The sequence below is a fragment of the Protopterus annectens genome, chromosome 9.part0 (genome assembly GCF_019279795.1).
Source record: "Protopterus annectens isolate FY-2018-M chromosome 9.part0, PAN1.0, whole genome shotgun sequence".
NCBI lineage: Eukaryota > Metazoa > Chordata > Ceratodontiformes > Protopteridae > Protopterus > Protopterus annectens.
The window spans coordinates 850,106,526-850,121,507 of record NC_056743.1 but is presented as its reverse complement, the minus strand read 5'-3'; the positions used below and the strand labels follow the sequence as shown (position 1 = coordinate 850,121,507).

The following is a 14,982-nucleotide window of genomic DNA, read 5'->3' as shown; positions in this document are numbered from 1 at the left end:
TCCCCCTTATATCCTCTTCCCCTAGAGGGATATAAGCTTCCCATGTTGGCTTTTAGCCACCAGGACCACTTTATCTTATTTCCTTGTGCTTCTGATGGGTTAGGGCAAGAAAAACCGATGTAATGACACCAGCTCCCTTGCTTTATAGCACTGACGACCTGACATTAGACTACAGGCAACTGCAGCGGACACAGAAAAACATTGACTCTGGTATTCGGGCCGGCCAAGGGCTACCACAGGAGGGATAACCCACAGGTGATGAGTGTAACAGTGAATACACTTGAACATCTACATTTATAGTAAATGTACACAACTGTACTTTCTGCAGCCAACTAGCAGAGAGTATAAAAGGTAATGTCTGTTAGAAAAATACAAAAAGAAGGTGTTAAGTAAGTTGTAAAACAGTGGTGCAACCAATGTTTCTGTATGGTACAGAAATCTGGGCAGTGAAAGCTAAGCAGTTCAGGAAGCTAGAGGTGATGGAGATGCTAATCTATGAATCTATGAATCTATGAATGTTTAAGTGCATAGTGGGATGCACACTGTGGGACAGATAGCAAAATGACAACATCAGAGCAGAAGCCAAGGTAGCTCCAATTGCAGAGAAGGTTAAAGAGAACAGATTATGATGGTTTGGGCATATGTGCAGGAAAGCAAAATAAAATTTGATTGAAAAGAGACAGAAAGACATCAAGAGGAAATCAGGATGTCCAGCCAAGAGATTGTTGGGATTGCATGAGATAAGACCTGTGACAGTCCAACATGTCTATCAAAGAAAGTAGGAAAGTGACACTGATTTGAGGGAAATGACAATAGTTGATGCAACACCCTGTCCCTATGTAAAAAAAATATATATAATGGGGATTTATGATGATGAGGAGGAGGAGGAAGATGATGATGTTTCACCTCCTCCCAAAAACAGACACTGAAGTGGGGTGAAAATGGAAAGAGCAAATGGCCACTAAATGTATTTCAACTTGTTGCTGTGAGACATATGTACACAGTATGCCTCCTCATCCCTTCTCACAAGTGACAGCTTTCTGTGTACATCTCCATTGTGAAGAAAGTGAAAGAAATAATGACAACAGGCAGGTCTTTTAACTTGTACTTTTGACCCTCCACTCTGATTTTAGGTTTGACTATTTCTATGGACTTGTATTTCTGTCTCTTTCTCTGTCAATCTTTCATACCTGTAAAGTGCTTTGGATTAGCCTAAAGGAAGATGAATTAACAAAGCTGAGACAGAACACTCAAAATCATTACATCTGAGTAGAAACTGGCAGAAATCAACCTGAGATGACTGAATAAAAATTCACATAAGCAACTGAAAGCACATAGCACAGAAAGGCTATGCAGACAGAGACACTCAAAATAATGTCATTGAGTTAAAGAAAAAACTCACAAAAGTTGTTGCTACTTTAATATTTTTGAAAGATTTCTGAATCACTTAAACCTGTCTCTTAAAATGCTGTCTAAACATTTAACCCTTTAATAATGTACAATGCAGAATGTAAATGTAAGAATTATGATCAGTAGGTATATGTGAGAAAATGAACATGCATGTTTGCAAGTTTGTAATGTACACGAGTTTGCATGGCACATTCATAACATAGTTCAGCAACTGCACAGCTGCTGAGAAGACGAAACTACAGAGGGTGGTGACGGTGGCTGAGAAAATCTTGGGCACAAACCTCTCTTCTATTCAGGAGCTTTTCTTTACAAGAACAAGAAAGGGAACACGCAAAATACTAGCTGATTTGACCCATCTGGCCCACAACTGGTTCTCACGACTTGCGTCTGGAAGGAGGTACCGCAGCTTCCGCTGTAGGACTACCAGATTCAGGAACAGTTTGTATACTACAGCTGTGAGACTTATTAATACGGGACACCCACCATAATACCTGATACATTGAAGCCTCTTTTTTTCATTTAATCCTGCTGCTCTGAGCAATTACCACCAGTATTACTATTATGCAATATGATGGCTATACTGAGTCACATTTAAGGTTAACAAGTGCAGTATGGTAACTAAACAGCTGCTATTCACTAGTCTCTATTTATTCTCTATCTTAACAGTGTAGGGGTTTGGTGGTGGGAATGTATTTATTATTTATAACTGGATAATGGGTATTGAATGTGTTTATGTAATGTGAACTACCTCTCGTATGTCATACGTGTTGTTATTTTCTTTCTTATGTTATTTGCACTGCATTTTTCTCGTGAGCTGACATTTGTAATTTCATTTAGGCTGCACTTGTGTGGCCCTAAATTACAATAAAGTTTCTTTGAATCTTTGAATATATATATATATATATATATATATATATATATATATATATATATATATATATATATATGCTACAGCGCCACATGTTCATGAAAGGTAAGAAACACAATGAGCCTCAACAAATAAAAGCTCTCTGCTTTATGATACATCCACATGCGATTAGAATGATGTATAGTGCAAAATCTATTGGTAGATTAACTAAATAATAAATAATGAAATAACCTGCTGAAATTATACAAACACTTAGAATTCAAGCTGCCCGTTGTCTCACTTTTATATATTTACTACATGAATATCTGCAGAAGCTCTTGAAATGTGACATTTTTAACACACACCAAACACTTTCCCACCAAATGAGACGTTTGTGCCCCCTTTTCATGCTTTCTCACTGCAATATTACTATACAACAGGCTAACTTGTAAGCCGCAGGCATGTCTGACAAGAAAACATTATTAGTGAGTTAGCTACCTGGGAAACTTGTAAACATACAATTCCAATCATCAGAAATAGCTGAAAATGGGAAAAAAGGCATCAGCAGCAAATGTTATACAAAATATAATATAGCACCATGTCTGTTATAGAAGCAACAAAAATATATATCAAATGCATTCCACGTATAGAACATTACAAAGTTTAACAAGTTAAAACCTAGTAAAGAATTAGTGAGACTTTTAACATAGGTGTGTGGTGATATCATAACATCATAAATGAAAATATGCTACTGCTAGACTGATTAATCCAGTGAAAGAATGAAACTGATCAACTAAACTATAATTTCTGTGCTGCTCACTCAGAAGAGAGGTCATTGGAGCTGGAAGAAGCAAGCTGCGGCCATCTTGGCAGTGCACAGCTCCTCACCCATATCACAATCATCATACTATTGTAAGGCAGAAGGTAATGCCAGCTTTACAGAGAATGCTGTCTGCCATGTTTCTTTTTAATGTGGGCCAGATAAAACATTCCATATTCACTGCCAAAGATGTTTTTTGAAGGAAAGTCTTTGGCATGTGTCTAATCAGAAACCAGCTATTCAGTTTGCCAAGTTATATAAGAGAGGACAAAAATCCCTTTGAAAGGGGCAGAGTGGAACTGAAAAAAATAAGCTGACATTTTTTAGCTTGTTTTTTATATGTAAATAAATTATCTGTGATTTTTCTTAGGTCACTCACCAGGGCACACTATTTCTCAGAAAGGTTACATACCCAGGCATGTCATAGTGTATTTCTACCTATGTTGAAGACTGTTGTTGGAATACAACTGGTGATCTGTGCAGTAAACAGCGTAGTATACATTGCATTGTAGAAAAATAGGATGGTGCTTGTTGTCTGACAGCTAGAGCAAACGTTGACCAGCAAACCGAGTACACATAAATATGGTATAGTGTCAAGAACTGGCAATGCAGAGTGTTTATTTAAACCATGTTTGTAGTAAAAAGGGACTACTAGACAGAGACAAATAATTACATCTTGAGAGGAAACTTCAGCAGAATGGCTCCCATAATGACATGGTGCAATTAGTTGATTACTTTAATGCATGAGATTCCAATTTGTTAATAAAGTAGGATGTCTCTTGTCATTATAAATACAAATAGAATGATAACTGAGACATTGTTGAGGAACATCACAATTTCAGTAGGGTTATCATGAGTTTGGGAAAAAAAGCAGGGACACATCACAGTTCCCACTGTTTGAACTGACATTTTTCTTCTGTCTTCATCTGCTCTTTGATAGATCAGTCCGAGATTGGTTAGCAGCCATTTATGTTGATCTTTCAGGGTACAAGTGGTAAATTATTATAAAAGTTGGTTCTTTTCATGCAGAGTGATGTTAGCATGCTGCCTGTTGGCGATATACATTATGATATGGTATGGTGTTGTGGATGCACTGTAGTCCCTTCCTGTAGGGATATGTGAAAAGCATCATGATGTAATAACTACAATGATAGTGGTGATGGTAGGATTAGTGGGATGGATGCTTGCAGTCAAGGGCCATGCTTTGTAATTTACTAAGGCAGAGTTATTAACATTGTGTGAAATGAAATGTCAAACATTACAGTGTAGCATTATTATCGGTAGTGCTTCAGATACAACACTTCTAACATCGCTAACAGTGTAGCTCATTGTATCTGTTTAGTAGTGCCTTCAGGTACAACACTTCTAACATTGTTAACACTGTAGCTCATTGTATCTGATCAGTAGTGCCTTCAGGTACAACACTTCTAACATTATTAACACTGTATCTCATTGTATCTGTTCAGTAGTGCCTTCAGGTACAACACTTCTAACATTGTTAACACTGTAGCTCATTGTATCTGATCAGTAGTACCTTCAGGTACAACACTTCTAACATTATTAACACTGTATCTCATTGTATCTGTTCAGTAGTGCCTTCAGGTACAACACTTCTAACATTGTTAACACTGTAGCTCATTGTATCTGTTCAGTAGTGCCTTCAGATACAACACTTCTAACATTGTTAACATTGTAGCTCATTGTTTCTGTTCACTAGTGCCTTCAGTACAACACGTCTAACAGTGTTAACACTGTAACTCATTGTATCTGTTCAGTAGTGCCTTCAGGTACAACACTTCTAACATTGTTAACATTGTAGCTCATTGTATCTGTTCAGTAGTGCCTTCAGGTACAACACCTCTAACAGTGTTAACACTGTAGCTCATTGTATCTGATCAGTAGTGCCTTCAGGTACAACACTTCTAACATTATTAACACTGTATCTCATTGTATCTGTTCAGTAGTGCCTTCAGGTACAACACTTCTAACATTGTTAACACTGTAGCTCATTGTATCTGATCAGTAGTGCCTTCAGTACAACACATCTAACAGTGTTAACACTGTAACTCATTGTATCTGTTCAGTAGTGCCTTCAGGTACAACACTTCTAACATTGTTAACATTGTAGCTCATTGTATCTGTTCAGTAGTGCCTTCAGGTACAACACCTCTAACAGTGTTAACACTGTAGCTCATTGTATCTGATCAGTAGTGCCTTCAGGTACAACACTTCTAACATTATTAACACTGTATCTCATTGTATCTGTTCAGTAGTGCCTTCAGGTACAACACTTCTAACATTGTTAACACTGTAGCTCATTGTATCTGATCAGTAGTGCCTTCAGGTACAACACTTCTAACATTATTAACACTGTATCTCATTGTATCTGTTCAGTAGTGCCTTCAGGTACAACACTTCTAACATTGTTAACACTGTAGCTCATTGTATCTGTTCAGTAGTGCCTTCAGATACAACACTTCTAACATTGTTAACATTGTAGCTCATTGTTTCTGTTCACTAGTGCCTTCAGTACAACACGTCTAACAGTGTTAACACTGTAACTCATTGTATCTGTTCAGTAGTGCCTTCAGGTACAACACTTCTAACATTGTTAACATTGTAGCTCATTGTATCTGTTCAGTAGTGCCTTCAGGTACAACACCTCTAACAGTGTTAACACTGTAGCTCATTGTATCTGATCAGTACTGTTTTCATATACAACACTTCCAACATTGTTAACACTGCAGCTCATTGTATCTGTTCAGTAGTGCCTTCAGATGCAACACTTCTAACAGTGTTAACACTGTTGCTCATTGTATCTGATCAGTAGTGCCTTCAGGTACAACACTTCTAACATTGTTAACACTGTAGCTCATTGTATCTGTTCAGTAGTACCTTCAGATACAACACTTCTAACATTGTTAACATTGTAGCTCTGTGTATCTGATCAGTAGTGCCTTCAGGTACAACACTTCTAACATTGTTAACACTGTATCTCGTTGTATCTGATCAGTAGTACCTTCAGGTACAACACTTCTAACATTGTTAACACTGTATCTTGTTGTATCTGTTTAGTAGTGCCTTCAGATACAACACTTCTAACATTGTTAACACTGTAGCTCATTGTATCTGTTCAGTAGTGCCTTCAGATACAACACTTCTAACATTGTTAACATTGTAGCTCATTGTATCTGATCAGTAGTGCCTTCAGGTACAACACTTCTAACATTGTTAGCACTGTATCTCATTGTATCTGTTCAGTAGTGCCTTCAGATACAACACTTCTAACAGTGTTAACACTGTAGCTCATTGTATCTGTTCAGTAGTGCCTTCAGGTACAACACTTCTAACATTGTTAACACTGTAGCTCATTGTATCTGTTCAGTAGTGCCTTCAGGTACAACACTTCTAACATTGTTAACACTGTAGCTCATTGTATCTGTTCAGTAGTGCCTTCAGGTACAACACTTCTAACATTGTTAGCACTGTATCTCATTGTATCTGTTCAGTAGTGCCTTCAGATACAACACTTCTAACAGTGTTAACACTGTAGCTCATTGTATCTGTTCAGTACTGTCTTCAGATACAACACCTTTAACATTGTTAACACTGTAGCGCATTGTATCTGTTCAGTACTGACTTCAGATACAACACTTCTAACATTGTTAACACTGTATCTCATTGTATCTGTTCAGTACTGTCTTCAGATACAACACTTCTAACATTGTTAACACTGTATCTCATTGTATCTGTTCAGTAGTGCCTTCAGATACAACACTTCTAACAGTGTTAACACTGTAGCTCATTGTATCTGTTCAGTAGTGCCTTCAGATACAACACTTCTAATAGTGTTAACACTGTAGCTCATTGTATCTGTTCAGTAGTGCCTTTAGATACAGCACTTCTAACACTGTTAACACTGTAGCTCATTGTATCTGTTCAGTACTCTCTTCAGATATAACACTTCTAACATTGTTAACACTGTAGCTCATTGTATCTGTTCAGTAGTGCCTTTAGATACAACACTTCTAACAGTGTTAACACTGTAGCTCATTGTATCTGTTCAGTACTGTCTTCAGATACAACACTTCTAACAGTAACACTGTAGCTCATTGTATCTGTATAATAACAAACAAGGCTCCAGGGATGGCTGTGTGGTCTGTTATTAGTGAGAAGTTTACATGTGATTGTGCCAGGGCATAAACTGTTGTCATATATGGGATGTAGATATCAACATTATGTAATATGAAGCTCTAAGGTTTGAACTTTATCTCATTGGTAATAGAGTGATAACACAACCATGTTATGAACTTTATTTCAGATTGCTGTGGAACAGCCTGCAAGCATTCTTCAGCTATCCTAAAGCATTGACCTTAATTATTTCCTCTTTAGGTGCAGCTTGAAAAATCCCTGACACGAATCCAGCAGCGGATGCAGAAAGTCATGAATCTGAAAAAAGAAAAAGAAATTAACATCAGTAATATAAAGGTAAGTATCTCAGCACTGTAGCTCATTAGGAGTATTAGGTAGTGAAGGGACATGAGTAATATAAACGTATCACCAACTTACTTTCAGAGTCTAAGGATGCAGTCCTTGTAGTGATTGGGAGCTCCCAGCATTAGCAATGTCAATACAATCAAAGACAGATGCTGAGTTCTAAATGGGGAATCCCAGAATAGTGGAAATTACTGTATCAATGTGTCAAATGTTGCTGCATAAACAAAGAAGTAATATTAAGGAGGAATAGGGTCTACTTAAGTCTACTAATATTGACAGTGACAAAACAAATTGAGTGTTTTTTTTCAGTGGGCAAGATGCCTTGCATATCCATTATGAGGGGCTGTACCCCCACGTTAGTGATGCTTTATTCTCTCTCTCAGACTGCAAGAACTTGGTGGTGAATGCAATACTTACTACTCACCATGGAAAGCAAGTATTGCACCCATCTCAAAAGGCAGCGTAACCTCAAAGTGGCAATAATAAAGTAGCACTGGTGTGGGATGGGTACGTGACTTTACTGTGTGGGGTTGAATTAAGTGCAAAAACAGTGGCCATCAATGACAGTTATCCATAGGTAATGTGCAAATTAGTGTCTTATTATGGGACAGTGTTGTACTCCTTGATACATGCAGATTTCACTTGTATTGGGAGGGTTGATGTTTAGTGCTCAAAGTGATCACCTTCAACTGTGATGGTGTCACTAATATTAGCTGTTCTGGAAGTCATTACTTAGTGTTCTCTATTCATAATACTGAACTAAAAAACAGTTATACTTACTAATGATAGTAATGGCTAACGTATTTCTTATGTAAAATCCTTTTTCTGTTTTCCTAGTATTAGAAATGGGGTCTATATTAGAACATCGAAGTGTTAAAACATCGAATGTTCTAATATCGACCCCTATTCAGCAAACGTTTGAAATAGCAAAGCTGCAGAACACCAAATATTTTCCTAAGGAAAGTATTCGGTAGGCCATTTCTGCAGCTTTGCTATTTCCTCAACTGTGGTGCGAAGGTGACGGACTGGGTTAAGGTAAGTGTGCGAACGGACTGAGGTAAGGTGAGTGTGTGATAGTTAGGGACCTTAGGGATAGGGAGTGGGTAAGGTGAGTGTGCGATAGTTAGGGACCTTAGGGTTAGGTAGCGGGTAAGGTGAGTGTGCGATAGTTAGGGACCTTAGGATTAGGGAGCGGGTAAGGTGAGTGTGTGTTAGTTAGGGACCTTAGGATTAGGGAGCGGGTAAGTTGAGTGTGCGTTAGTTAGGGACCTTAGGGTTAGGGTTGGGTTAAGGTAAGTGGATAGCTAGTAGTGTATGTACGGTTTCGTGCAGGGTTATGTGAAGTGTGTATGTGTGGATTATGTATTTTGGTGTGCTTGTGCTGTGTGTGTGTGTGTTTTCTCTGAACAGTGAATTTTTCCCTTGGAAAAAATTCGCTGTTCTGAGCGTTCGAGTATATCACATTTCGAGATTCCAAGGTTGAGCTTATGGTGTTCGATATTTTGGAATTTCAATACTGTGATATAGACCCTTAGAAATGTTGGTAGTAATTACTTAATAGTCTCCATTTCAACCCCTAATTTTACCTATGATTTTGTTATTATTCTAGTGTATAGTAACAAATCAACAGATGGAAAACATATATAACATGTAACAGTGCTCCTTATCATAAGCATTTTGTATCTGCGACCATATTATTAATGATTTCAATATGATTAACTTTGGAGTAAAGACATTGGCAACCTTCAAACACTGAACCCCACCCAGTTTGGGTTCGTGAAGGGCCGATCTTGTCTCCTGAACCTGACTGACTTCTTCGAATCAGTCTCCAGAGCTGTGGATGAGGGTAAGGCAGTCCACACAGCCTATCTGGACCTTGCCAAGGCCTTCAACACCATCACCCACTCTGGAATCATAGATAAACTTACTAAGCTGGGCATTAATCCCTATGTCACTCGATGGGTTGCCAATTGGCTTACTGACAGAACCCACACTGTAAAAGTAGCCGACTCCAAATCCATCTCCAGACAAGTGACAAGTGGAGTACCTCAGGGTTCAGTCCTGGGACCCCTCTTGTTTGGCATCCACTTCTCTGAAGTACAGGTCAACACTAAGGGATGCTGGCTAACAATGTTCGCAGATGACTGCAAACTGGGAGCCGTTATTGAATCCCCAACTGATGTGGATATTCTACAAAAGGGCCTTACAGAAACAGATGCTTGGTGCCAGAGCCATGGGCTCAAGTTCAATGCCAAGAAATGTATAGTATCCCCTTTGGGAAAAACATGTACCCATGAATTACCACATAGGTGGCAGTACACTAAAATGCTGAAAGTGTGCTAAGAGACTTAGGGACACAGGTGGACAGTGGTCTCACCTTCGATAACCACATCGCCACAACAGTCAGGAAATCCTTCTATGTGGCACACCTCATCACTAAGAGCTTTTCATCCAGAAAAAAAGGAGGTCATTGTCCCACTGTACTCATCTCTCATTAGACCCATTATAGAACACAACACCCCATTTGCTATGTACCTCTCAAGACATCTGCAACAACTGGAAAGGTCGCAGAAATACCTCACTAAAAGAATCACAGGCCTAAAGCAGATGCCCTATGCTGACCATCTAAAAAACTCCAGCTATACATTGTCACATATCGTCTACTCAGAGGCGATCTCTGCTTAACATACAAGGCCATGTCAAACCCAGAGCTGTTGGACATGCTACACTTAAAGAAATCCCAATCCCTCAGAGCCACATGCTCCAGGGATCTAAACCTTGTCATCACAATGAATAAAACATGCTGGCGGGATAGGTTCCTGACCCAGAGACTTCCCATACTCTGGAATACACTGCCCATACATGTCAAGTAGAGCGCCTCTTTGGCCCTCTTCAAAAGAAACCTTGACGATTGGATGGGAGATAGGAAGTTCACCCCGGGGATCACATCAGTTACCCTGCTAGACAGGGATCCAGGGAAGTAAATATTGTGGGAAGAAATAGCCAGGGAATTGTTATGGCTAGGCTTGTATAGGCCCTAGGGCCGATACCTTAGTACCAACCTATGAACCTATTCCTACATACTGCTGAGGTAGAAGCCATAAAGTTATTTAACTCTTGCTTTTCTTGAAGAAGAGAAAGATATCACAATGAAATTCAGAGATTATTGTGAGCCCAGAATTTCCCGTTTATTAGACATTTGTTCTTCACAGGTTTGCAAGGCCTGCAGTGAATACAGTTACTGAACTGAAGAATATCGACAAAGACTGTGAATTCATTGAGTTGCTTCATTCTTTTATAAAAAGTTGAATAACTTGTGATTTAAGAAATGACTGAACTAGGGGCAGGCTTTTAACAAAAACAGACTTTAACTTACCAAAAGTTGCATATATGTACAGATTAAGTGAAATTACTAGGACATACTTAAAACAATTGCCTGTAAAAATCATGACTCAACAATGAAAAATAAAGTCACGATGTTTACATTAGTAATGGATATCAAAAGGTAAGCCATGAGACAATGTACTGCAAAATGAGGATTCAAGATGGAAGATAGAGATGTGCAGAGTACTGTAAGAAACAAAGGATCAAAGAAAGAGGACAGATAAGTACTTACATCATTTTAATTAAAGCCTGAGCGTGTGTGGTTATAAACATGATATGAAACATTGCCAATGGTTTAATCAGTCCTGGCAAATCAGTGCTAGAATTGAGAATTTAACCAAAATATGTAAAACAAAAACAAATGTGTTAAACAGAATTTCTAAGACGTTGATCAGAAGTTCGAAAATGAACAGTACCAATAAACAGTACTGACTGACACTACTAACTAAAAACAGTTGATACAATGAAAACAGAAATATTTAAACCCAAGTGCCTGGCAAACTGCCAGCTAGAAATACTAAGAATTAATGGAAAGAGAATGTAAAATTTAAATTAGACACAGGTATAGCGTGCAATATTTTATCACAAAACACTTAAACTGTATAAACATTGTTAAACTATTCTGTTAAATGGTTGTCACCACTGGGTTTGAAACTGCTAATTTATGAATTTAAAAATAAACAAAAATACAGAATTCCTTTACAGATAGTTGAATTCATCACAAGTCATTTAGCTTGTGAGAAGGTAGGAGTGATAAAGCAAATTCACAGTGTGAAACCAAGCAGTATATGTGAACCTTCACAAAGCTAAAGGGATATTTCACATTAAGTGCAAAGCCATAGCAATTATATTCTGCATGACTGCTTACATGTTCCTGATCTATTATTATGATTAGGAAAAATGTGAGGAGAACATCACGTACAAATAATCCTGATGCAATGACAGCCACACAAGCTCCTAAAAAGATCCAGTAGCTCTGAGAAGGAACATCAAGAAATGATTAAAGAGAATTTAAAACCAATGTGTTATTAAATGCAATTAGAGCAAAGGGAATGGGCAATAGTATGGTTACTGTGATAATAAAATAACAATATTCACAGTTGCATTGATACATAGGATCTGCATAAACTGATTAAAAGAGCATTAGTTTTGCTTAAGTGTTGATGAAGCAGTCTGATGAATACCAAATGTTAAATTATTTTCAATAATAGCTGCAAACCACTTTTTTGCTGTTTGGAGCTTGACGAATCAAATTCCAACTTGAGTATATTTAATATGTCATTGGGGAGGCACTAGTTTCTTAAACTCTAGTCTGGTATTTCAGCATTAGAGGTATTCAGGAGAACTGTTGCTCAAGAAACAAAAACGTTTTTAAAGCACTGAAAGTATAAATGATGAAATGTTAGCAAGATGTTAGAAATGAGAGCACAGTAAGAGACTGGTAAAGCTGATAAATTGAGACACAGCTTTGTAAGTACAGACTGAGAGAATCGACCTCTGAATTATAGCATGAAGTCTGTTCACAGCTCATAACCTTAGCTCTGTGCTGAACTGCCATCATGAAACAAGCTCAGTCTCCTGCAAACTCTACAGGTTGCTGCTTCTGACAATTCCCAGAGCTATACTATAGCCTTCACGCCTCACTTATTCCCTGTAGGAAAGTCTGTATGAAAGTCTGAAGGTGCTTCCAACTGGGAGATTTGTGTCATACCCTTTCTGTGGGGTTTTACTCTCCCTTTAATTTAAATAAGAAACCCAGAAGACACTGAAGGTTGTAGTATCAAATAAAAGTCATGCTGAACGTTTGTAGTTTTATTTTGGCAAGATTGAGGCCTTCTACATTATAATCACTTTAACAGGCCCCCTAACACTTAGGGCTTATATGGATGTAACATGTAAATGTCCTATAGTTGAAGGTTCAGGTTTATTATTCTTTTTTTTAAACAAGAAACATGTTTATTAAATAATCACTTATAACAAAGGCAATCATATATTTATATAAATGAAAACAAGGCATATTGACATAATTTTAGTTACAAACATTATACATCACATATAATCTATCCAGTCATTGTCAGTCAGACATTTCATAGCTCATTTAAATCCTGTCTTCTTTTAAACTTCACTCCTCTGCATGTGTTGTTCCCACAATTCCCATTTTTTTCCTATGTAGTTTGCTCCTACCATTTTGTAAAGATCCCAGTTCTAATTGTTTTATCTCTGTTACTAAATTCACTACTTCTAATAAAGTTGGTCTAGACTTTGATTTCCATTTTCTAGTAATTGCTTTTTTGGCAGCCACCATAATTAGACTCAGCAGGGCCTTACTATGTCTAGGGAATTATGGTTCTGTATAATATCTCAAAAAAATCCTTGTTACAAAAATTTGCTCACCCAGTATCTCTGATAGAGTAGTCTGCAGGGATTCTTAAAAATCTGCCAGCTCATTACCCTTCCAGAAAATATGTAACCAATTACCTATTTCTTCCCCATCACACCTCCAACATTTGCTAACTACCTTATTATACCATGCGAACATCGGAAAAGACGAGAAACGTGCACGCTGATTGGCTAATCCAACCAGCGTGCACATACTAAATCGTATGACAAACAAGGAAACAAGTCCGGTCAGTAAATATCGTGCTGCGGCGACAGCAAGCAAACATTAACGTACAGTAAACATAAAAACAAAAAACACACAACAATTCAAGTAAAACACACAAAATTAACCATTACCCATATAATATTTCTCATTCCCTCACCTCGAACACAAACAAAATCAAAACTCATACAGTCGCAAATACACCACACACACACTACATAACCACCAGTTATAACCCAACAAAACCAAGCATTCTCATAAAACCATTCACTCACCTATATTCCCTACAATACCTATACACACACAACTCCAAAAATATACATATTAAAACACTACAAAATTCAAACTGCAAACTGAGAAAACAAGGAGAACAAGAGCAGTCAGCTTTCACCAAAAGCACAAATAAAGCCACAGGACGAACGTATCTTTATTGTGAAGCGCTTTTCGTCTGCTTGAGAAGCAGACTTCTTCAGACATAATGTAGTATATACCAGCAGACTTTATATATTAAAAAGAATCACTAAATTGACACAGTTAATTACTCATTAAACACTCATTAAACACTCCCAGTTAGATTAAAGAAAACTTACTTCTTCAATTAATTGTAGCTAAACCCCACTAAGCTTCATTTATAATCAGATAAAATCTTAGCAAATACTATCTAATAAATATTAACTTAAATAAGTTAGCCTTAAATAAAAATAAATTAAACAATTTGCATCGGTTTAAACCATCTTAAAAGACATGAAAAACTTAAATATATATGTGAAAAATAAAATATGAAAGATGTTAAATGGCATGAATATATAAATAAATAAATGAATATATATATATTTTTTATCACATTAAAATGCCAGTAATATTTACTTAAATACGTCTAAGGATGTATATAAATTTACATATTATAAACATATATGAATAATAAATATCTCTCATAATGTCTATATCTACACTAAATTCATGCCCAAAGGCATCAATGCATAAATTAAAAACCTATAAGTCAATTAAGTTGATATAGCACCAGAAATACACCAAAATTGGTCTTACAGTATGCTCATACTATGCACCAATAGACCTCAGAGTAACTACTTGGTGTAAAGAAGTACTTAATACAGGAACTACATTATGAATATATATTAAAAATAATTATAAATGTTTATAACTAAATTTACTTCGTCAATCACTAAACACTAATATAAATATAAATGCATATAGTTTGGTTGACGAAAAAATAAAATACGATACAAATCAAATTTTTAATACATGCGTAAAATACATGCTTCAAATTTATTCCCTGGCGGGTGTTCTACCTTATAAAGCTCTTTAGTTTTAATATACAACTAATAGAACAACTATCATTCAATCCTGGGTAAGAATAAGCATTTAATCTAATCTGCCATTTAAGTTCTAGTTCTTCAAGTA

General features: G+C 37.0%; 1 protein-coding gene across 3 annotated transcripts in view; it reads left to right on the top strand.

The window, feature by feature from the left end:
* Window positions 1-14,982, top strand: part of LOC122811595 (zinc-binding protein A33-like) — a 231,444-nt gene that overhangs the window by 114,914 nt on the left and 101,548 nt on the right. For all 3 annotated transcript variants that reach the window (XM_044083548.1, XM_044083549.1, XM_044083547.1), the window contains exon 2: window positions 7,470-7,565. In XM_044083548.1, the coding sequence (XP_043939483.1) occupies window positions 7,470-7,565 (96 nt within the window). The remainder of the gene's footprint in view (window positions 1-7,469; window positions 7,566-14,982) is intronic.